The 25,213-nt window shown below is 40.8% G+C and overlaps 1 protein-coding gene across 3 annotated transcripts; it reads right to left on the bottom strand.

The window, feature by feature from the left end:
• Positions 1–830: 830 nt before the first annotated feature.
• PLEKHF2 (pleckstrin homology and FYVE domain containing 2) lies at positions 831–24,846 on the bottom strand. Of its 3 annotated transcripts, none has more exons than XM_086741028.1 (2): positions 24,735–24,846; positions 831–4,266 (listed from the first exon to the last, which is right to left on the bottom strand). In XM_086741028.1, exon 2 carries the CDS (start codon positions 4,250–4,252, stop codon positions 3,503–3,505), a length of 750 nt encoding a protein of 249 aa, XP_086597154.1. In that variant the 5' UTR covers positions 4,253–4,266; positions 24,735–24,846; the 3' UTR covers positions 831–3,502. The 3 variants fall into 3 exon arrangements, with proteins under 3 accessions (XP_086597154.1, XP_086597155.1, XP_086597156.1); XM_086741029.1 differs by lacking the exon at positions 24,735–24,846 and adding an exon at positions 24,034–24,059; XM_086741030.1 differs by lacking the exon at positions 24,735–24,846 and adding an exon at positions 17,585–17,620.
• Positions 24,847–25,213: the final 367 nt, after the last annotated feature.

Raw genomic sequence — 25,213 nt, 5'->3', positions numbered from 1 at the left:
GAAGTTCAGCTACATCAACCCTGAAAGGAAAACAGTCTAATTTATCTTAAGGTAACAATGGCAGTTTAGGTGCAGAGGCTAAAATGAATAAGTTTCAATTAAAGCCTTCAGAAGAGAGACTTTTCACTTTCCTTTAGTACTTCCAAACAAACTAACTATGAAGTACCCACAAGGAGCGTGCAAAATGTGAACTCAGCCAAAGCAAAGAAGTTATTTCTTCAATACAGCACCTCCAACAACACTGAAGCTGACTGCAGAGCTTTGCAAGAAAGACACTGCAGGCACAGCTGCTGCTTTCATTCCATTGGATTTGAAAAGATTATTAAAAAAAAAGACCAGGTTAAGACTACCACAAACAAAAAAAAGTACATAAAATGTATAGAGATTGACCATATTTTAAGACCTCAGGAGCGCAGAAGCTCCAGGAAAAGCACCAAATTACTCTCCAGTTTGATACCGTGAGCAGCCTCATCCCCAGCAGTGGTTCAATGGGGCCCAGAGCCAAGGCTTGCCGCACATGGGGGTCCTCCAGCCCCTTCCAGTGGCTCAACTGCCACTGGTCCAACAAAAGCCAACTTTGCAACATGCTTGGCCATCCTTGTTTTATACAGTTACTCAATTGCATACTTTTTTTTTCCTAAATCCATTACTACATTTACTTGCCCTTCAGTCTTAAATCTCCTCCTGTATGCGTACACTCCCAGTTTATTAATCCCTCCTGACATAAGTGAATAAACTTGCCACTGAAATACTTGTCAAAATAAAAAGCAGCCGCCCTATTTTCTGTCACCCTTGAAGACCCACAGTTAAAGAAAATTAAACACATAGGCTTGAAGCTATACCATATATTTGTAAATAAAATAATTTGACAGAACAAGATTACAAAGTACAAAATGAGCCCTTTCAGGAATTTTTAAGTACAAGAGAAGTCAATGTTAAATCCACTTTGTAAAGTTTTAAAGAAATACCACTGAGGGATAGGAGAATTACCACAAAATAGGTTTTTTTTTTTTTTTCTTAATGCTTTGTTAAAAAGTTTGGACCATACACATCAATTTCAGATGAAAAATCCCACACGCACATTGGTTTGGTTACAGCTTCAGGGATCAGTGCAGCACAGTGCAAGTTTCATTCACAGATAAAAAGATATTTGAAGTAGGTACAAAAACATTCTGCAAAATACAGGATGTGATCTAACTCTCAGCAACCCTTTTCCCAGCTCCTAAAAAGTGCTGAAAAGCAAGCACAACGTATAGAAACACAGGGAAAAGCACACAAAGAGATGGACTCTTTAACAAGACAAGTTAATATTTGACAGCTAGAGAAAGAGGAAACAATTGCATCAGGAAGAAGATTATTATTAGTCATGAGACTGTATATTCAGGGGAGATTGTACTTTGATTCTGTAGAAAAACTGAAGCTGACAAGTCTCTATTCCTGAAATATAAATATTGAGAGGTATAAGAAGTAAGCACTATTAACCAGAAGTGCCTTCTCAGAATAGCCTGTTTTCCCCTGCTGCAGGTCATAATTTCCCCATCTTTCAAGGAGTAAAGTATATGTTACTACCGATTTCAGCCAGTCTTTGAGTATACAAAATTGCTTATTGCTTATCTGGCAATTTTACAGAATCTTCCTGGCCCCTAGTCTCCATCAGAAAGTGTTTTCCCCTTTTAATGTTTATTTCAAAGTAGATCAAATACTCTCCATGCTTTTAAAAAACCTTATCTTTAGAAATTGCCCAAGCTAAAAATATTAACGCTATTTTCACCCGAAGCAATGTACTGTAGACAGAGTGCCTCCCTAAAGATGCTAAGTGCATCTTTAGCTACGAGAAATCTCATGGAGGGCTACGGCTTTGAAGTGCTCTGCTAATTCTTATTTTAAAAATTATGACTGGCATTTACAGCATACAGAACGGGACAGTAGTGCAATATGCAGCATTGATTGTTTATTCAATAAATATTTAACCCAATTATTGCCAACCAAGGCAAACAGTGCAGAAATTGTCATTTAAAGAGATACAAAACTTTAACATTTTTTTCTATAAAGTCAGTTGCTACTATATTCATACAACTATTTCAAAGAGGTTTTTCTGCTTCAAAATTGATGCTACTATTATAAAAATACAGAAACACAGCATTTAGGGGTTTAACATGTCTTTGCAAGTCTAACTTTTACATTTATATAGGAACATGACACTCCTGTATTCAAGAACTTGTTAAAAGTAAAAATTAATACTACGGTAGAGACATTTTCTGCACTGACTATTTCATTATAGTTCTTAAATACATCTTCCTTGGTCCCGGGTATACATTTAGAACGACATAACTTGCATCTCACATTTATCCTGAGGTCAGCTGTGTAAAAAGGAAAACCAATTTCATAAAGGATATTTGCAGGCTGTTTGCTCAAAATCTGAGGTTATTTTTGAACAAGCCAAGAAAGCTCCTGGGGGGAAAAGAAACCCCAAACAAATAGCCCTCTTACTAATGTTTTATAAAACAATTTAGTGTTGTTTTTCGGGAAGTATTTCCAAAAATATACAGGCTATCACAGCCAAACGAACAACTTATCGTCCCACTAAAATTTCAGTATGCATTTACCAAATTTGAAACTTATACTTGTTTCTTTTCAGAACAATTTCTAAATCCCCGTGAAGAGTCACTCTAAGCTTCTCATCTGAAGACCCCGACCTGCAATGCAACTCCTGAAAGGACAACCCCACTGAAGCCTGCGGGAATCTGCGGAGTCTTCAAGTCTGCCTGCACAAGTGAGGACACGTGATTTGGGTCTCCATCACTCAACGCGGGATACAGTTATGACCTTGTCAAAGCTCCCCTTTGAACACAGCAGTTATTTTCAATAGCACCAACAATCTCTCAGATACCAGCATCAAAAACCACAGATAAGACAGAGTAAGTTTGTTTCTTCCTGAATCAGCACAATTGGTACAAGGCACTGCTTGGCATAGGAAGTCATAAATAAGGGGAAAACAAGACAGTTTCCAAGTTTTGTGACATATAAGTTTGTAAGTTATGTCACATTTCAACTTATTATACACTACGGTTAAAAAACAAGATGGTCTAAGGGACTAACCAAAACATCACTGTTCCATGCATGCTTAGTTTTCCTCCCCACATCCAAAAAAACCCAAGTGACAACATATCAATGTGAAGCACTAAGAAGTATGGGTTATTAAATTAAGAAAGTACATTTTATTCTCCAATCTTCCACAAAAGTCTAAACTAGACACAACTCAAGTATAAGAAGTTGGAAAATATTCTGATAACATTTGCAACAGTCTATCCCTGCAGAGGAGTGAAAAAACTATTGTCTAGAGAATTCATAGACCGAGGCACATTGCAATTGAAGATATTCAGGCATAGTTTATGGCTAGAACAGGATTTTTCTGAGGAACCTCACTATAGACTTCCCCAAAAGCAGCTCCATATGGTTTGAAACACAAATTGCAACACATGGAAAAAAAAACATTTGGTCCTTAATCACTACTGTCTTCATCGTCATCATCATCAGATACATCATTTAAAGATGGTTTAGGTGACTGGCTGTAGGAGTCTGATCTAGTGGACTGACAAGCAGTCATCTCCCCGGTAGAAAGAAGATCATAGCAGAAGTCGCAAATTCGCACAGGCTTGGAAGACTGGCTCGGGAGAAGAAATCTCTTTTCAGAGCAAGGCCCACACACAACAAAGCCACACTTGCGACAGTGGTGACGACGGTTGACAGGCGTAAATTTTGCTTTCTGACAACGCATGCACACAGTGGCTTCCGAGTCTGGTACCCAGACAGCTGCATGTTCATTGCTAGGAGTCTTCCCGCTCTTGGAAAGCAAATCAGAAACACACTTATTTATGTGGTTCATCCACTCAGACTTCTCTGTAGCAGTTGCAGCGTAAACCGCGAAAGACTTTGTCGGTGTCTTGATAAGCCACCCATTCCGTAAGTCTCCCTCATCCTGGATGGAATCAATAGTGACGTTTTCCAGAGGGATTATGTGCTGTTTATTGTATTTCTTCTTCTGGATGACAATGTTACCATAAACAAGAATGTCATTGAACAAGAAGAACTGCCTCGCTTTGGGCTTCTTCCTACACAGCTTCGTTAGTACTCCCTCCCCGATCAGAACACGACCAGGAATAGTCAAAGGTTGACCAGCTGCTCCAAAGCAGTTTTCCACTATACTTATTCTTCTAGTATTTGCCTCACTGTTTGCCAAGCGATCCACCATCTTTCACAAGTAGCCTAAAATTAGAAAAAGAAAAGTTTTGTTAGAACAGGGCTGATTCAACAGCAGCCTTCTCCGAGGAAGGTATCAACCCCACACTTCTTAAAATAGCTAACGGAACCTGCTGGCTTAGAGGCACCAACTTGGGCTAGATTTAAATAAGTATTAACACCTAAGAATTTTTAGCAACCGATTAGTCCTTTTTTTTTTTAAAGCAAAAATGTTCCACCCAGCTGACAGCTATCTTTATTACAGAGATAGCACTGACAGCACTGCTCTTGAGTGCAACAGACTAAACAGCTTCCCCTCTAGTAAGGCTACTGCATCCTGGTTTAATGCTCATATTTCTCTGTATATCCTCCTGCACCTGCTCTCTGAATGGCAAAAGAAAGTATCATCCATCGTTCCAAATTCTAATACTGACAGAAACATCAACTTAACTGATCAGAGGGCTTGGAGACTCATTAGTATTAACAGGACAAAAAAAAAAAAATATATATATATATAACACTGATGTTCACATAGGACACTACCATACCCAAGCTCAATATTGCTCTTTTTCAGTATGTAAACCTTAACTCTTGGGCCAAAACCATGAATCTACCTACTAGAAACACTTTATACAGGCTACAACTTGCACTCCCCACCACCTGCTCTCACAACAAACTCCTGAGCCAGGAGCAGGGAGCAAGTCATGGCTGGTGACCCATTGCCTGCTTGCTGCTGCTTTTTTTTTTTTTTGCAGGAGCCTCACAGTCCCTTGCTCCTTGCCTGCTCAAACCACATCTGCATCCATCGTGATCAGGCGATGTACACAAGCAGACCAGCACAGAGGACAAGTCACACAGCTTGCAACTGCTCCTGAAAGAAAGTGAGTGACCTGCACTGGCTGAAAGTTTACACAGGAAGGCTTCATATTTCAGGAAGTGCTGATAAACTAGAGAGTACATATGTTCCAATTACAAATTAAAACCACCCCTCATCCTTCCCCAAGCAAGTGTAAGATTCCTAAGGCATCCAACAGGGAACTGAAAATAAGAAGTCACTATAGTCATTCATACCTCAGCAAACCACTCTTCAGCCTATCATCCACCCAGAGCTTCCCAGGCAGAAGTCAGGCAAAGGAAACTCCTGCCAGTCTGATCCAGATCTGCTCCCTCAAGCTCCTCCTGAGTACAGCCATGAACCTGAACCCTGTGCTTGACAGAGCAGTGAGACAGCCAGCATAGGCTCCAGTGTCTACCAACACGATCCCAGTTCGGGAAGTCCTCTATGTTCACCTACCTTTTGTTTTATATCTACACTGCCTGCCATCAAATACAGCATCAGCCTGTCACAGAGATGAAAGAGGGCTGAAGCAATGCTCAGACTTAATGTTGCTCAGACTCTCGCTCTGCCATAACCTGATCCACCCTGTCTTCTTCCTACGAATCAAAGCTCAGATACTTCCTTACAAAATAGAGATTAAACTTCTTCATAGAAATTTGGTGGCAGAAAAAACTCTCATCAGGCCTCATCTAAATAAGTATGTTACCCATGATGACAAATCCACATGCCCAATGTTAAGTGTGAATTACAGAAAAAAAACCTAAATGTTACTGCTTTTAGAGTTTATAGTTCTACACTAAAGTAGTTTGACAAATGGGCTTGCTCAGATTTAACTAAACTGACCTTTTTTAAGGTCTGCATATGACATCATGTTGTATCAAAGTCTGACACTGAAGACAGAAAAATCTATTAAAGATATTACTCAGTACTACTTTTGAATTTTCTTTACATGCCTTACAGCATTAGTTACAATATGTGAGTATTACGTTAACTAGTTTTATGGTTAGTGGAATTACAAAGCCACCAATCTGAAATTATTTTGATCTGCAGAAGGTCAAGACAAAGCACAAACAGCCTTATTAAAAAGGGTTAAAGATATTTAATTGTGCTGCATCAAGGCACACAAGCAGGTTCATCTATGCTATTTCCACCAGGTATCAAAGAAAAAAAGGTTGACCTCCTCCATTACCCTGTCCAGTGGCCCCTGATTTGATCAGTTAGAGAGTATTTTCTTAACAGTAAGCTTGGCATCTTTGCTGCAAACCAAAAATTTCTTTTCGTTCTGCAATAAGAATAACCATCACTACCTTCTTTATTAAGCTTTCTGAGGACTGAAACGCTTATCACTTATCTTTTCTCTAGAGAGAAGACTGGGAGTCCAAGTGGAAGGAAAAAAAACCCCACAATCTAAATACCCCTGTTATTTCAATCTCCTTCACCAGCCCTATTTTTCTGAATCATTACTCCTGTCAAGGTTCTGAAAGCTTTGTTCATCATTCCATTTAAAAGATGCCCACAAGTGAACACTGTACTAAATCCCTAAATCCTTATGCAACACCAAACTTAGCTGATATGGTTCTGCTTTGTTTCCTTCTGTGGTGATACCAAATTTATGCTGTCCCTCCCCCTGCTCCCTTGTGCCATTACCACAGCTACACAGTGAACTAGGTCAGGGGTGATCAAGTTGAGATCAAACTGGAGAGTCTTAGAGCTCAGGCTGGCAGGATAGCTGCAGAGCCGGGAGACAATGGAGGGATGGGAAGGGAGGTGTTTAGGCAGTGCCCTGCATAGAAAGCACATTGGCTTAGACTGAGCAGTAAACAGAAGAATTGCAGTATTTCCATTTTTTTCCCAGAGGACAGCAGAAGACTCCAAGTACATCAGCTTTTTTTTTTTTTTAATACCATGACTATACAAGCATATCCAAAATATACCTTTCAAAAGACATTTCTTTCAAGCATTCTAAGCTCCAGTACTAACTTATACATATGGGGACACACAATACTCACCTTTACATGTTTTATTCAACATTGAGACCTAGCCACCTCTTATTTCCTTCCATTTTTTTTTTTTTTTTAAATATACACCTTCCAACTACCTATTACCACATGGCAAGGAGTCTCAACACTGGCACTTGGGAGTGAGCTTTCTGGGTAAGTAATCAGCTTTGCTTCTATTACAGCTTTGCCTAACACAGAACTGCCACTCCACAGAAATGCCATTGGCTTGTCCCAATTATTATCTCTCTGTCTACCAAGGAGAAAGTACTAAGGAGGGAATGCAAGAGAAACTAGGAACTTTTTGACATGCACTTGCTGTAGTCCTAGGCTCAAAAAGTCAAATTCAGGTGCCTGGTTGCCAAAGTCCAGGACTTGGCATGAGGGTTAACTGCCATTACCTAACAAATAACCATTCCCATCTAACAACATACTAGCAATGAACAGCCTTTGCAAGTGCCAAAGCTGAACCAAAAGCCACTTTGGACTTAGAAAGCAAGGAGTTACTGACACAGTCAGTCTAAAGTTATTTAGTAATTCCATGTTCCCTGTGAAGGGGGGAAGGAAATCAGAGTGCAAAGGGGACAAACCAGAAGAGTACACTTTTCTACAGGTACGAATAAATATGCACTACATCTAAGCTTACACTTTTATATAAATTATCTGCAAATTACAGCAAGTTAAATGCTTTTGCTAGTCCACAAAAGGGAATCTCCTCAAAAAAAACCACCAACCTATAATCATATTCATGAGTTTCAGTGAAGCAAGCTCTTGGTGTGAAGCTACAGTGATCTGTAGGAAGTACTCACTGCTCCACAGCTCCAACTCAGCGCGCTCTGCACTCCCTGCCAATAAACAGTAAACTTAGTTCAAGGTCACCACAAAATCTTTCAAAATACAAGTCACTGGGAGAAGAAAATAGGAGGAGAAAAGGCTAAAGGTTTTAATTAACTGTTCTCTAGGATGACTTAAGACAAAACAACTTTAACAGGATCATTTAACGATCATCATGGCTTGAAACCAAGACACATGACTCCAGAAATTGTGCTGAAGACTGTACTTTCAGCTTGTTGTGAAAATAATCACTTACTGGACTTAAAGGGGCAAGTTAAGGACTATTAGGAAAGACAAGATAATCGCAACTCTCATAGATTGAAACTTTTGTCTATAATGTAAAGAAATTTTCACCTACTAGCCTCAATTAAGGTAGTAAAAGCCAGAGACTGCTGATGGATTATTCCACCTTTCCAGGGCATGAATTGTATTTTCCCACACAAATAGATTAGACTTTTAAAAATAAGTACTCTGACATTTTTCTCATAAGTTTTTAAAGAACTAAAAAGTCCATCTGAAATCCTACGCATGCTAATGCTCATTCACCTTCACTAGCCTTTTCTGAGAAAAGAATAAAGTTCAGAAACAGATAATTAGAAACTACCTGGAAAGTATCGTGTTTACAAATAGTAATGAAATATGGAAAAAAATAGACCAGGAATACAAAACAGAAGCCATCCCTAAGTCATAGGAGCTAAAGTTCATAGAAGAGGTGTACCCCCTTCTCATGAGCACACAGACCAAGGAGATGTTAAATTAAAAGATTCTCTTGACACACAAAGGAACTTTTAACCCCAAGGTGTCACAGCCCGAAAAGCTATGCAAGGTTATCAATTACCAGTCCTAAAAATTACAACAATCTTTTTCTTAAAGCATATTCAGATATATCGTAAAAGATAACAGATCACACTCTGGAACTGGGAGTGTGATCTGACAGCTAACACTTTCTTCTGAAGTTTCTGCTGTTGGCCACTATAACAAGCAAAAACTGGATTACTGTCCTCAAGATGCAGAATGTCAAGATCTGATCAAACACAGCAATTCTTGAGTGATGGCAAACTGCTGAAAACATGCCATAAATCTTCCCCAAAGCAAGTGAGGAGTAAAGCAGAACCATGGGCTTAAAAAAAAGACAGCCTAGACAGCTCCACTTAAGGGAAGAGTGGGCGTATCTTGGTTTATGGATGCTATGAAATCAAAAACCTCAAACCTAGTTATTCAGACTTTATCACATTTGACTCCAGTTTCACACTACTTTTGCATAAAAACTCTGAAGATTTCCAGGCCCTTAGGCAAGGACTCCTCCATTTGTTTGTAAGGACCACCAGTCCATCACATCAGATTCATTTTCTGTGTCCAGACTGCAGTGTAGTACTAGCTGCTAGTCAAAACACCACCAAAATAAACAGATGACCTTGTAAGAAAAATTACCTACAGAGAGCTGCACCATGAGCAGGGTTTAGCAGCTTTTCCGAATAAATGAATCTCAACTCCTAAAATGCTGCAATACCTTCAGTTTATCCTCCTACTCACACATATGCTCTCAGTAAGCCCATTTCACAATGAAGATGCTGGGCAAAAGTTTTCATCTCTGTAACATAATACATATTTAAAGGTGACAAAGTATTTCATGACACAGAAAGCCCCAGCTCTTCTACCATATGCAGAACTGTCTTTGACACTATTTCTACTTTCTGCTTTTATGCACAAGAAGCTTCTACAGAAATAGCAATTCTGTTAGAGTTTAGCAATTCTGTTATTGCCCCCCTATTTCCCTCCTGTTTTACACTTGTATCCTGCTGGTGATAACAGTCATATTAAAACTGAGCAAACGTAGATGTTACTGAAAACTTTGAAGAATTACCAAGTTACCCACCTGCCTAAAACACAACCCATGTTGAGGAAGTCACGTATTTACTACAGTTATTAACATTTCAGACTATTGCAGCAGGAAAATAATTCTATTAGGGTTGCTATGCACTAACAAGTCCCTTCCCGCATAATTGCTTCTTTCTGCCACTGTATCCTGGTGACCAAACCAATGATCTCCCAGAACTGAATGCTTCTACAGGTCTTATTTAAAATAGGAGAATGTTTATTTTACATGCTAGCTGTGCTCTTGACAGTGGCCAGACTAAACTGGACAGAAGAACAGCTGTAGCTGAAGACAGACACATGGAGTCAACTAAAAAGACAACAACTCTGACTGACATAGCTACATCTAATTCAACACAGCCAGAAAAGGTTTTCTACTAGTACATGACCACTGTGGCACTATCACCACAGAGCAGAACCATGGATAACAAAGATGCTGGAAAGGAGAAATGAGATTTAAAAAGCTATTATGGCATAGTGATGCAGACTGCATACAGCTCAGCACAAAAATATTTCCTCATGCCAGCTCAGTGCATACTGTCATCACAACTAGCACTCCCTTTAGACTGCAGACCAGGTACAAGAGGTATGTAGGACAGGGACACAACCTGAGTTCACAAGTTTCTTCAGCAATACAGCAGAACCAGCAGTGCTCCATTACCTTCTGTCCTGGGTAAGAATAAGTTTTGCCTAGTACGTAGTCCCTCCTAACAAGCATTGACTAATAAGCATCTGATTTTCAGCATTATTTTTCTTCAACACTTCTTCAAGGGAGGAAAATGCTACCTGGCCTTGCCATAATTACCAGTTCATCAATCATCATCTTTACAATTAGCAATTAGGCTGTTGTCCTGGTTTTGGCAGGGATGGAGTTAATTTTTCCTCTCAGTAGCTGGTATGTTTTGGATTTTGTGTGTGAAGAATGTTCATAAACACCCTGATGATACCAGTTGTTGTGAATGAGACCAAGGACACCGTCCTGCTTTCCAAGTCTCGCTAATTTGCAGATGCAGGAAGCTGGGAGAAAGACAGACAGCATAATTGATCCAAACTGGCCAAAGAGAGTATTCCATGCCATAAACGTCATGCTCAGTATATAAGTGGGGGCAGGCGAGGGTGGGTATCTGCCTTCCTGGCATCCATCCTTCCTGCTTGTTTTTGCTGGCATCGTTCCCCCTACCTTGCTGGCTCCCTTTTGCTCCTTTGCTTGCTGCTCGGGTTTGTTTCCGTGATCGCTGCTCGGGACGGGCTGTATCGGTCATTGGGACATCGGGTGGTGAGAAAACACATATTGTTCACTTTGTATATTTTTTAATATCCTTATATTCTGTTATCATTGTAGTTTTCCCTTTTATTTTAGTAAATTGTCTTCATCTCAACCCACGAGTTCTCCTTCCTTCCCAGTTCTCTCCCCCATCCCCCTGGGGAGGGGGAGAGTGAGCGAGAAACTGTGTGGTGATTTGGGCTAAACCATCACAGCTGTTAATAATTACATTTCACACACTGCATTAGTACAAATCAAGCATTCTAGATTTCTCAGAGCCATGGTATCAGGATGCAGGCAGCTCATTCATTACTACATTCATTCACAGTTAAGGTGACACCTTTAAAGAGAAAAAAAAAAGTGTATTTAATTAAAGATGCTGGAAAGAGTAAAAGAGCTCAAAACTAACTACACAGATGCCCATCCAGTCCTAGAAGAGCAGCAGATCCTGGGTGTTTCTAAGCCAGAGTCAGTAACACAAGTCAAATTAAAAAAAAAATCCACTAACCACAGTATCTGATCACACCACTAGAATGGATGAAATGAAATCTAGATATTGCTGCAGTGAAGCGAGTGTAAAGAATAGAAAAGAGAAGACTCAGAAACATAGGAATACAAAAGGAAAAGAATGAAGAAAGACAAAGTAGAAATAGCAGATCCAAATGAAAGCACATTACACCCTGCCATTCAATAAACTTCTAAATAATCATCCACTTGTCATACACAGCCTTGTTCTCACACCTGCATTTGCACAGACAACATCAGCAACTATGTTCCACCACGTATATTCAAACTAGCCCATTTTCCTTTTTGCCTAAGGGTAACATACGTGTTTTATAATAAAAGTTTCTGTTTAGAGTGACTTAACAAAAAGCAAAAGTTTAAGGTTTTATCATGTCTGACTCCAAAACTCAAAGGCTCCGAATAAAACAGAGATATCAAATAGAACTGAATCCTGGTTTATTATACTTAATCACACAAATTAAAGATACATAAAAGGTACAGAAGATCAATAAAACTTTTACAAGACAGAAACAAGTAAACTGTAAACCTAAGGCAGACAAGGACTATCTGCAGACCAGTTATCTAATGTGCATTAAATGACTGGTTTGTCTTTTGGATCTATAGAGGAAAAATATCACATCCTCCTTAAGAAGAGTTCATCAGGCAGAATCAGTCACTTAGTACATAGTTACGGGCTGTTGGCTTTTTTTAGTAACAGGTTTCAAATCATTGTTATACATTATATTATCACATCAGACTTGTTCAGCTTTCCTCTTGCACTTTGCCTATGCAAGGAAGACACGCTAATTTGACTTACAGTTGAACAAACAAACAATGAAGGTACTCAGAACCCTCATGCATCCCTCTGATTCAAAGCTCTGTCTGAAAGGGTAATATTACTATTTTTTGTAGATAAACTTTCAGCTATGAAGGCATCTCAGTACTGTAATACAGTACTCTAATATCTATTAATATTAGACATATTGCTCTTAAGAACTTGACTTTTTGCACCACTGCCAAGTAAAACACAGTGTAAGTTTCTGAAGTGCAACTTGTTTAAGAAAACATCAATTCTATGATTCTATGATTCTTTACAAATAGTTTTAGTGTGTAAAATTGCTGAACTAAACAAGTGCACAGCAGATAGTCTAAGTTTCTGAGACAGATCAGAAGAGAAATCGGCATAAATTTTAAATCTTACTTTGGCCTCACTAGTTCCACCTCCTACAGAGCCTCTTAATACATACAGAGAAGAATGATACCATCCCTTGTCCTGAATGATTCACTGTGTCATCTTTGTTGGCAAAAATTAAGCTTTCTATGCACTTAGATCCAATTAGTTGTAATCAGAATCCAAGCGTTCATGCACAAGTCAGCACTACCTGTCAAGACACATAAAGGTAATAACAAGAGCTGGATTAAAGATGATATAGAAAAACCAGCAAAAGGTATTTTATTAAACTTTATTTCTGTAATTCAGTATGCAGAATAAAATAATGAGGAAAATTAAGTTTTAAGTATCCATTAACCCATTTATGAATTAATTAATACTTCATTCTATATTTTACAGGTACTTAAATACACGTATAACAACTAACTTCAGTTTTTAAAAATATTCATCATATATTTCTATTATTTGTCAGTTGCTTTTTATAAAATACTACAAAGATCAATTTGACCATAAAGTTAAGTAAAATTTTAAAAAATTTCACAAAAAAAAATTATTATGTTGAGAGGAGATACAAGTACAATAAACACTTCTAGAAGTCTTTACCACTGCTAAAAGCTGACGTGACAGTAACAACTAAATGCCTGTACTATGCCGGAGCTAGCTGTCCTGGATGCTGTTTAAAACGTAACATAACAACTATAGAAAGAGAAATACAGCCTTCTAATAATTCTCCTCATAAAAGTATTCCCGAAACTGTTGTATTTAAATTGTCTTGCTATCACTACTGTAATCAACTGGTAAGGATGCAAAGGATAACCTGATAATATCTGAAAAATATTAATATCAAGTATGACAAAAAGCTACATTACGATACTGCAAAGAAAGAACAAGTACCACGAGATTAAAGAGACTACACCAAGGTAGAGAAGACAGCAGGAAAGGAGGCAATAAGATCCCTCTGAACTTCTTCAACACAGTCTTTATCCAGAATGACTTCTGACTAATCGCTGCAATTCAGAAAGGTAGAAAGGTATTGGCAGCAGGACAGAAACTCTGACTTGATTTACAGAAAAAAAAAAAAAAAAAAAAAAAAAAAAAAATTCACACCTTTTCCATAAGACAATGTATGCTATTGACTCTTTGCATTATTTTTCACAACCTCAGTAATTATTTACATTCAAAAAAGTCAAAAAAGCAGCAAGATAGAACACCAGAAAAGAATGGTAGCAATATTAAGGCTGCTTTGTATTGCTTTAAGGAAGCAAAGATGCTTGTGACATTTTCATCCAAACGCTATAGAAAAAAAAACAGTGTAAGCATTAATCCATACCACAGGAAAGTGGAACAGATGATCACAGACTCATAAAATGGTTTGGGTTGGAAGTGGCCTTTAAAGGTCATCTAGTCCGATACTCACTGCAAGGAGCAGGGACATCTCCAACCAGATCAGGTTGCTCAGAGCCTCATCTAACCTGGCCTTGAATGTTTTCAGGGATGGGGCATCCACCACCTCTCTGGGCAACCTGTGCCAGTGTTCCACCACCCTCATTGTAAAAAATTTCTTCTTTATATCTAGTCTGAATCTACCACCTTGAAACTCTTTCAAAACCATCACCTCTTGTCCTATCACAACAGGCCCTGCTAAAAAGTGTGTCCCTATTTTTCTTATAGGTCCCCTTTAAGTATCAAAAGGCCACTGTAAGATCTCCCTGGAGTTTTCTCCAGGCTGAACAGCCCCAACTCTCTCAGCCTGTTCTCATAGGAGAGGTGCTCCAGCCCTCTGATCATCTTCGTGGCCCCCTCCTCTGCACCCTCTCCAACAGGTCCATGTCCTCCTTATGTTGGGGGCTCCAGAGCCAGACACAGTACTCCAGATGGGGTCTCAAAAGAGCAGAGCAGAGTGGCAAAATCACCTCCCTCAACCTGCTAACGATACTATGGACCTCTCCCAAGTCTTATTTCTATGATTCTCAGTGTAATGCTTTCAACATTAATGCGATTTTTAAACTTTTTTCTTCCCCACTGTGAAGACATAGCTTCCTGCATTGCACAATTCTGTGGAGCAATGGCTGCAGCATGTGGAAACACAGATGAGCTAAATCACTCCCTTACTGGTATATCCAGTATGAAACAAGAGTACTTAATCTTTCATTTGTCTCAACCTGTTGGCTAACATTCTGGCATAGGCCACAGACTCACAGAACCATAATGGAAATACGTTAACAGCAACCACATTACTCCACACTGTGCAACCTGTAAATACTCTGCCTTGCCAATACTTTAGAAATCTTGAGATTATTTCTCAGTCCAGCATTTAGTTGTGTCCAAATAAAACATGAAAGCAAACCCATGCATTTGTCTAGTTAAATGTCATCATAAACCTCTAATTGCCATAACAACTCTGATGGATTTTTTGGTTTTTGTTTTTAAACTGCTGCAAATGACTGTCAATGCCTAGTCCCACTAAAACCCTTCCTGAATGTACAACGTAGAAATCCCTATTTTAACCGCCTAACCTCTTAGAGTTTAGCAATTCTTTCAATACATTACTGTTAATTTTAGTATTCTCTTATTTCCAACTTCCAAGGAAGGATTGTAATTTCCCTCTAATCGACCGGTTGTGTAAGAATTGCTCATAGAGCATAAATTATTCTAAATGAAGGATTTTAAAAAAAAAAAAAAAAAAAAAAAATCAAACCTGCACAGTGAGAGCACTACTATTCAAATTTGCAATAGCCATTATCCAATTGAGCCAGGAATGCCTAGAAAGGCCAGCTTCATTTTGGGGATGAAGATCATTTCCAGGTAGATCTTTCAAGATGTATGACCTTGTATTCCCTAACTCACTCAGAAGCTCGTTTGGGTACGGGAAGCTATTTTTAGCAAAAGACTACTGGTTTTGCCAAGCAGCATATGTATTAGCAGAGCAAGAGCAGAGTAATGCTGTTTTACTATCCAAGCTACTCTGCTGAACAGTTAACACACTCCCTGAGTTGCTGTATGCAGGCAAAACCATCCAAGTTCTGCACATTAGCTTCTCTCAAGGTTTGGTATTTAAGACAATAGACTTAATCTGGAAAGAGAACACCAGTTTAACCTGCTTGTCTACAGAAAGACTAGCTCCCATGTCCCATATGAGTTATAATGCTAAATAATCATAGAGGAGACCTGAGGAAAATAAAGGCAAGCAGAAATGGGCTGTCCCATCAGATGAGTTCAGTCAGTTCGCAGCCCGCCAAAAGCAAAGGGCGAGAAGGACTGCCTTGGCCACAACGCCACGTGCCATAAGGCCAGCACCTCTGCTCCAAGCAAGAAATATGTGGCACCCATTAAAGACAGACAAAAATCCAGAATTGTTGAGTTCCAAAGCTGTTCTCAAGACCTTCTCCCACTTGGCAGTAACAGAAAATATGAAAGGTGGAAATGCAAACAAGTGTTGAAGATTTCATCCCATAGGAAAGTACCTGATCAGGAAAGCCTCAACTGACTCCTAGATCAACTGAAGTAGTTGTGTTTTCCCCCCAGTTTCATTGGAAAAAGTCCCTGAATGCCTCTTAGGGGAAAAGAGACTTCACTGCAGAAGCCCAGGGGCAACATTCTTGTAAGAGATCCAGCTTTTTAATTAAATCATCTGCTTATTACCACTGTCAGGCTTCTATTTACAATAAACCATGGTAGCTAATACTGCTTTTGTCTCACAGCATGATAGAGACAGAGCTGCTGCTGGAAAGAAATACACAGTTTTCCATCCCCCACCTGGTAGTCAAGGGTTGGAGCAACAAAGGGACAAATTTCTTAAGCTCGGTTCATCTCCATGTCCTTACTTGTCTACGATGAGCTGAGCACTCCCCAAGCACTGATACAGGCTTACACAGCTCTGAACAGCTCTTGCGAGACATGGTTCTGCCAGCTGAACTGCTGCCATTTAGATGGGAAAATTCTCAAGGCCTTTCAAGGTGCAAAGGAGAAGGTAGCCAGCACGTGCACATGGAAAATAGGTAATGGCTAGAATTAAAGCAATTTTTTTAAAAGCAAAAAAACCGCACAGCACAGAGCCACACAACCCTAAAAGCTCAAGTTCTGCAAACAGAGGTGAACAAGCAGGCCTGACCCATCATGAAGAGTGCTTCCAATTCAACAACAAAATCATCTGTCAAAGCACAGAAAGCAAGACCCATGCAACTATGGGCATATCAAACGCTGTCAGCATACTGAAACGGGTATAATTAAATCAGTTGAGTTTTGTATGTTTATTTACATACACACACCAAAAACTATATAGAGTTTATTTTATATATATAACACACATGCTCTTTTAAACTAACCTACAAAAAATTAAGTGAAAAAGCCCAATATTCAGATCAAACCTCTGCCATCACAGGAAAATACCCTAGTATTTAAGCTTTCCATCTGCATGTATTTAAGAGCACTAGCAGTGCGTAGCTTAGGCTCTGGTGCTAGCAAACTGCATCTTTCATCTTAACCAAATATCGGGAACATGCACCAGAATAGGGTTTCAAAACCAAGTCCTGTGAGATCTTTAGCCCAAAAATTTTCAAGTTCCTGCCAAAGTTCTGCACAGCTGTGAGTAGCTAAAAGCCATCAGCCAACAACAGACCAGTATCTTAGAAACACGCCAAAAGAGTCATGGGCAGAGGACAGGAGCCTGGGATCCTGCTCCAGCAGACACGAACCCCACGTGCCAGGCCAGTGCCTAAGTAATCACTGGAACAGGCTGCAACACCAAACACTGGAATATGTTTTTCTGTTTACAATTTAATATTTCCCTACTGCAATTGTTTAGCTGTTTGATGAGTCTCTCCCAGAAAATGTTAGTTTCCAGTTTGGCAGCAGTGACTTACCCCTCCCTTCCAGGCTACCTGGAGAGGTGCTGGGTGTGCCTTTCCCCATCTGATACGCTGCCTGCAAAGGAAGGGCTTAACTGATGACAGTCCCTCTCCGCAGCACTGGGACACCCATCTGGGCTAGCAAATAACTTGACATACACAAATACTATCACACAACATTGGATGAGGGACATGAAAACTCAATCAAAAGGATCTGACCAATTTCAGTGCAAGCTAGATCCTGCCTTAAGTTTTGCTAACCCAGCACAACAGGGAGAACCCACAGCATCAACATACCTTTTAAATCTTCAAATAGACAGACTTATTTAAATTCTTTTGGGGAGGGGACACAGCATCATTAGTATAGAAAAAACAGATCCAGATACAGCTGTTCTACAAGAAGTGTTGCCAAATCCATCTTGCAAGTAGTTCTCAAAACCAGATTGGTTGTGCGGTTTGTTTTGTTATGGATTATTGTATCTAGAGCGCACATGGAGGCAACTTGCTAACAGCTAGCTAAACTGTCTCTCAGTCAATGTGAAAAAGAGGATTTGGTCTTCAGTGACTGAAATAAACAGTATTGGCCACCACACTTCTTGCAACATCCTTAGCCTACAAGTGGAGAACATTTACAGAAGGATTTCTGATGTGTATCTCTTATATACAAGTATACACTAAAAATAGCACCTCCTAGATTTCAGAACATCTGCATGTTTCAGCACTTGAGAGTGACCAGAACATCTACATGTTCAAATGTGCTTCAAGTTAACAGAATTTTATTTTCCCTTTCTTCACGAATGCACACCTGTGATACACCTGACTGTTCACTAGTTTATGTCTTTTTACTATACACAGGTAGTTAAAGCAGGTAGCATAAAAAGAAAAAATACGTTTTCTGTTCTAAGTTTTCTTTAGTTTACTTTTATTACCATTATGAGAGAAGTTACTGAATTTTACTAATAATCCAACAAGGACTAGACTATAGGTAACTGATTATAGCATGACCAAGCTACAGAGTTACCAAGTAGTCAAAGCTAGGAAAGAGCCATGAACTCCCTACAAATTACTGCAACACAAGAGGTCTGCCTAAAAGCAAAAGTCATGTTTTAAAACAGAACAAAGTGTTTCCATGCAGCCTCACAATTTACAAGCACAGCAGCATAATCACATCATCATTATTTCATTTTTTATTATATCAATATTCATTATTTTCCACATGCACATGTCCTTTAAATTCAGATATCCTGGAAAAGAAGCTGCACAACAAAGAGGTTTCTTTTACCAGCTCAGTAATTCCAAGCATTTCCACAAAACTAAACTAGACACAAGCCAAGTAAAACCACTCAAACGCCTTCTCTGACCAGCTGCAACCACCTTCATTTTCTGCTTCTCTTGACCCAAGTAAGTTATGAAATCTCCACTTTAGAGGACAACCCCAATACTACATTACACTGTAGAAATACTTTCAGGAGACCAGGCAGCTGCTGACTACCTAACAGGATCAGACAAAGCACTGCTGCAGCACATTTTCAGTATTACAGTAGGTAAATCAGAATATTCAGACATACTTAAGTTCCTTAAAATGCTTAACTTCTTAAAAAAGCCAAACAATTTCTACTGCTAGTTCACCAGTAAGAACAGACTGAGGGCAACTATGGCTGGCTGCAAGGACTCTTCTTCCTACCATTTAAACTTCCTGAAAGAAGTTGCTCAAATTGGTACCAAAAAACAGCTCAAGCTGCAGTAACCATGCGCATAGCAGAGCTGTCATCAGGCTGCAAACCACCAGCCCAGCAGAAACCAAGGGCTTGCAGGCAGTCGAAACACAGCTTGGGGCTTGGAATCAAACCATATGCTGCAATTTTTGGGAAGCCTGACAACAGTGAAGTGCTGCAATCATGGACCTGTCACTGTCGTCCCCCAGCAATATTTAAAATTTATTTATCCAGCCATATTTAAAATACATAAGCCAAGCGTTGAATTGCTCTTTCTTGAACCCTTTTTTATACCAAATGCTGCCGTCTGGTGACATATAGGTGAGCAGTGAAGATCTAGAAAACTGACACCCAACAGCTATTGACAAAAGCCAAAAGGAAAGCTTTAACAATGACACCATAAATTGAAGACCGATAAATTCTATGCAACCTGCTTTTCAGCTGTAACCAGTGTGTTAAAAGAGCAATTCACTTGCCTCCATGTGCTGCTAACCTAGATCAGAATTGGGGCGGGGTGGGGAAAAACACTGTCACACACAGCTTTTGGAACAGAAGTACACTGAAAATCAGTCTTATAAGTTTTTAAGTTTTACATTCTCAAGTACTAACAGCTAAGTCAGGAGAAATTTAAAGCAGAAGGGGAGGGGAAGGAAAGAAGAAAAAAAAAAAAAAAGGCACTTCCTGAAAGAACCCCGTAATCACAGTAGCTTACTGTAGGTGGCCTTCGTGGGAAATGCACTCACTGGCCTTTTTCCCTTTTACTGCTTTACTGCTTGTCAGATGTGTTTGATGTATTTTAAAGTTATATGGAAAGCACTTGGAGTACAGACATCAGAGTACTCTGCACAATCCAGTCCTCTGAGTGCAATAAACAGCGTCCAGAATACCACAGGGGCTCATGGTCCACAAGAGTCTGATCCAGCAGGCCATTTTCCTTTGCTCTCGGGCCCTTATTACTGCAGCAAAGATGACACGATCTACAGGAAACTCTGAAAACTGCACAAAGGTTGCACTGAAGTTAACCTGCACAGCTCACTGTTCCGAAAAGATGCTATCTGACAACCTGAACAGCTGCGTGTACAGTACACTCTTTAATATTAATTTGCATTAACAAATTACACGTACACTTTAGAAATGCAAGTATCAAAGAACACGCTGTAACTTTTCCTTTTGCAGAAGGCATACTAAGTACACTAAGTACTTAAAAGCAAAACGGTTACCTCTAGATGATATGTTTGTGGTATAAGAGTATCTAATGAAAGCTAAAGCTGCTGACAGAAAGATCAGAAACATCATTATCTAGCAACCCCTTGTATCTGTTTGAATCAGTACAACTTCTCAAGAGATTGCATCTCAACACAGGAACTAGCTGCTTCCATGTCATCTTATTACGCTCAGGAACGGGGAGGGGCGGGTGTGTGGTGCGTAGAGAAAACATTCCTGTATTTGAAATCCTTAACTTCCAACTCTTTTTCACTTACAGAAAATGCCAAAATCTTGCTATATTACATACACAATATGCTTAACATCGTTTTGTTGTAAAACCTAGCACTGCAAAGAAAAAAAAAAAAGCCACTGTCTTCAAAATTATTCTTAAAATCCTTATTTATCATAACAAGTAGGTTAAAAAAGATTAAAAAAAAAAGGCATCATTACATCTAAGGCAGTAGCACTCTTACCTCTTACCTATTTATGGAACTTTAAAAAACCAAAGTAAACACATAAGTACATTTTTGGCCATGTAGTACTAAAGTGTCAGGTTGAAAAACATGAAGTATACTTCTGTTCAATAACACTTACGCACAACAATGTTTATTTTCATAAAAGGAGAATCTTTGTCTACAACTCTCAATCAAGCCACTTCTCACGCAAGCAGACTTACTTATTTCAACAGGACTACTCATCTGGCTCAGAATCTGCAGGACTCTACTTGCTAACACAGTTGTCATCATATCTTATAGCTTATGACCACATTAAAATAATCTTTAGGTGTAGTAGAACATGCTTACCATACTATCTACAGAGTAGCTTTTCACTCCCCTCAATTGTAAAAACAAGTCCTCCGTTAAATCATGAAAACAAGACTTATTCCACAAAAGTCACCTTTACATTTGCTGCATAGGGAGAAAGTTTTAAATGCATGGTTCTATTTCAAAAGTCTATTTTTGCACTTTATTTATGCTCTTTCAGAATAATCACAATTATCAAATTTCCATCAAATTACTCAATTCATCCTTGAAAGTAATAAAACATGCATATACAAGCATCATCTATTATTAAAAAAAAAGAAGAACTTGAAGTGGTTCAGAATAAGGTTTAATTTCTTAATACACAAATCAAGAAGTTTCTTAACTTTCTTACCTACCAACATCTAAGAAACTTATATATCATTAAGGCTAGGGTTTCCTTATTTCTGTTTGTACCCTGCCTGCAGACAGCGGGGCTTTATCGCCCTGACTTGGCTCTTGGCAAGGCAAACGACATGCACCAAGCTGTCATATCATGCCTCATCCGAAACTGCAGTTTGATCTCTTTACTGCACTGACTCAGGAGAGATTAAACCTTCCCAAATCCATTAACCACAATGGTGAAACCTACACGTCACAATGCTGTTTGAATATTTTACTGATAATTTTTGTAAAATAATAGGCTTCAGTATGTTACAGGTAGATCTTCTGTTCATCCAGGGACACGTAATACCAGAGTTAAGTCTCAGCTGATAATTTAAGGGAAACAGAATGCAGTTCTTGCTAAATAATTATTTAATCACTGCTTCTAATGAAGACTTGCTTCTAGGTGAAGAGACACTACTCCATTTCTTTTTTGATGATATCACAGAGGGAACTGATGTAGCTTCCCTAGTTCCAAATTTCTACTCACAGGTTTTCAGCTAGCATTTAAGGGTTCTGTTCTTCCTCTGCAGGGTAAAACTCACAGATGCTCGGAAAGGCACACGGCCAATTTGCATTCAGAGGTAAGAATCTGGGACTCAAGGCTCACAATGCTTCACTTTCACTGCCGTTTTCAGCTTAAGTAGCTGTCGTGGTCTAACCTCAACTGGCAACTAAGCACCACACAGCCACTCGCTCACTTCCCTCTGGTGGGATGGGGAAAGAATCAGAAGAGTAAAAGCGCGAAAACTTGTGGGCTGAGATAAAAAACGGTTTAATAGGTACAGCAAAAGCCATGCAGGCAAGCAAAGCAAAACACAGAATTCATTCACTGCTTCCCATCAACAGGCAGGCATTCAGCCATCTCCAGGAAAGTAGGGCTCCATCACACATAATGGTTACTTGGGAAGAGAAAACACCATCACTCCGAATGTCCCCCTCTTCTTTCTTCTTCCCCTAGCTCTACATGCTGAGGGTGGTGAGGCATTGGGACAGGTTGCCCAGAGAAGTTGTGGATCCCCCTTCCCTGGAAACGTTCAACGGATGGGGCTTTGAGCCACCTGGTCCAGCAGAAGGTGTTCCTGCCCATGGCAGGAGGGTTGGAACTAGGTGACCTTTAAGATCCCTTCCAACCCAAACCATTCTACAGTGTCATACAGTATAGGATATCCATTTGGTCTGTTGGGGTCAGCTGTCCCAGCTGTGTCCCCTCCCAGCTTCTTTTACACCTCCAGCCTGCTTGCTGACGGGCAGGTGTGAGATGCAGAAAAAGCCCTGTCTGTGCAAGCACTGCTCAACAGTAACTAAAACATCCTTGTGTTATCAACACTGTTTCCAGCACAAATCCAAAACACAGCCCCATACCAGCTACTACAAAGAAAATTAACTCTACCCCAGCCAAAACCAGCACAGTAGCACAGCCCTAATACAACTGGGAAAACATTAGTTAACAATCTGAGCTGACATACCTGACATTTAACTACACAAGGATTCTTACTTGTCACTTGATTAATCAACACTATTTAGATTATACAGGTTAAAAGAAAAACATTGCCTTCTGAGCTCAAGAACTGATTCCTTTACGCATCTCAATGAGCGCATTCAAAGTAAACAATCTGTAGCATCTCAGCACTGATTACATTGCCATCTTTAAATACTTCCCTTCTTTCAGGCAGCCCGCCCTAAAATAATTCAATATACAAGTCTTAAAATGTGAAAGCTGAGTATTTATTTTTATTTTAGGATAGAAAGAGGAACTAGCAATCTTGGTTCTGAAACCGATTCCAGTGTTGTGGGTTTGATTTTAGACTCACTTTGCCAACTGTATTAACCTCGTCGAAATTAAGCTACTCGGCACACCACAGCCTTGGATGAGGTGTTTGTCAAATAAGCATCAACCTCAACAGTACCTACTCCAGGCACCAGTCAGCCCGAGTTAGGACTTAACGATGCTTCTGGAACCATTCTCATCAATACAACCAAAATACAGGCAAAGGAATCCTCTTAATCTCTGGTTAAGAATATTGCAGCTCGTTTTGGTTATCAACAACCATTGTACTGATGCTTCAAGTCGAAACCTGAGCTACAGCCGTTTCTCTTAGCGAGGACAGAGACGATGCCAAGACGCGCTGCTCAGCAGACTCACTCATCACTTTCTTGCCGTGATGAGCCGTTTTGCCATTTATAAACATTGGTGTCTATGCACATAGTATTTCAAATGAGGCGAGAGAATAAACATGTGGCTGCCTTTTCCTGAACCGCTTTCAGACAACAGCTTATGTGCCACATATATCTTCAGCAGACTAGTCACGTTCCTCTCCAAAATATGCGAATTTCACAGAAAAAAAAAAAATAGCACCTTATGCTCGCAGCCGCACCACTCGCGGTTCTACTGCCTTTTTTTTTTTTTTTTTTACCACAGCATCAAGACTTCGGGCGACTCGCTCCGAGAACGACGAGGAGTTTAAAACGGCGGGCACGGCGCTTCCCCGCGGCGGGGGAAGGCTCGGGGAGGGCGGCGGCGGGCTGCTCGGCGGGGCCCGGCCGGGGAAGGCAGCGCCCTACGCCCCGTCCCGTCCCGCCGCCGGTCACGAACAGGGGAGCTTCACGGTTTCACGCACTTATGTAACATCGCGGGGCCGCCGCTGTTGTTTCCCCCTCCCCTCCCCGAAGACGAACTCGTTTGCGAGGCCCCGCAACTCCCTCAGCGCCCTGGGACAAGCCAGCGCCCGCTGCCGTCCCTTTCCTCCCCAGCTCCTTCCCGCCCTGCCGCCTCCCTCCCGGCGAGAAGCGGCCGTGGCCCCGCGAACTGTCGGGAGCGCCCCAGCCCCGCAGCGGGACAGCCCTGCACAGCGGCTGCCGCCAGCGGAGCCCGGCGCCGCCTCCCGCCGGGAAAGCTCCTTCCCCGCCAGGCAGCCCCCGGCTCCCAACATGGCCGCGGAAAAGCGACCGGAGCCCCGGCAGGGAACGGCCCCGCGAGGAAAGTTTCCCCTCTCCCTCCCCAACCGACCCCGGCGGACCGAACCTCTGCCAAACCCGAGAGAACAGACGAGGCCAGACCTGCGCTTCTCACTCAGCCCGCTCCGCTCCGGCTGCTGCCAGCCCCACCAACTCTCCCCGCTCCGCCGCGGTCATACACCCCGCCGCCGGGGGACGGGTTCAGGGACACCGCCCGCGCGGGGCGGGGCCGCCGCCATCTTGGGAGGAGCCGGGCGGCGGGAAGGGCTCCGCGGCGGGCGGTTGCGGGGTGGGCACGGTCCCGAGGAAGCGCCCTGTGTGGGGAGAGGAGGGGATTGCCCGGCGCTTCTGAACCCACGAGTGGCACCTGGGGGATTCTCAGGACACGAGAGCCTCAGTTGCTTTTTTTTAAAAAACCCACGCTTCCATTCTTTGTGCACTATCCCGGATCCGTGTTTTATGTCCATGGCTCCAAGCACATTCTCCCAGAAGTAATGAGGATGGTCATGTTTTTCATTACCTCTCTCTGCATAAACCTTTTGTACTACATGGAAAGGAGTTTTTAACACGTTTTAGTTTGA

The sequence above is a fragment of the Chlamydotis macqueenii genome, chromosome 2 (genome assembly GCF_036417535.1).
Source record: "Chlamydotis macqueenii isolate bChlMac1 chromosome 2, bChlMac1.mat, whole genome shotgun sequence".
NCBI lineage: Eukaryota > Metazoa > Chordata > Aves > Otidiformes > Otididae > Chlamydotis > Chlamydotis macqueenii.
The sequence above is the reverse complement of the archived record's forward strand: the minus strand, read 5'-3'. Positions and strand labels throughout refer to the sequence as shown.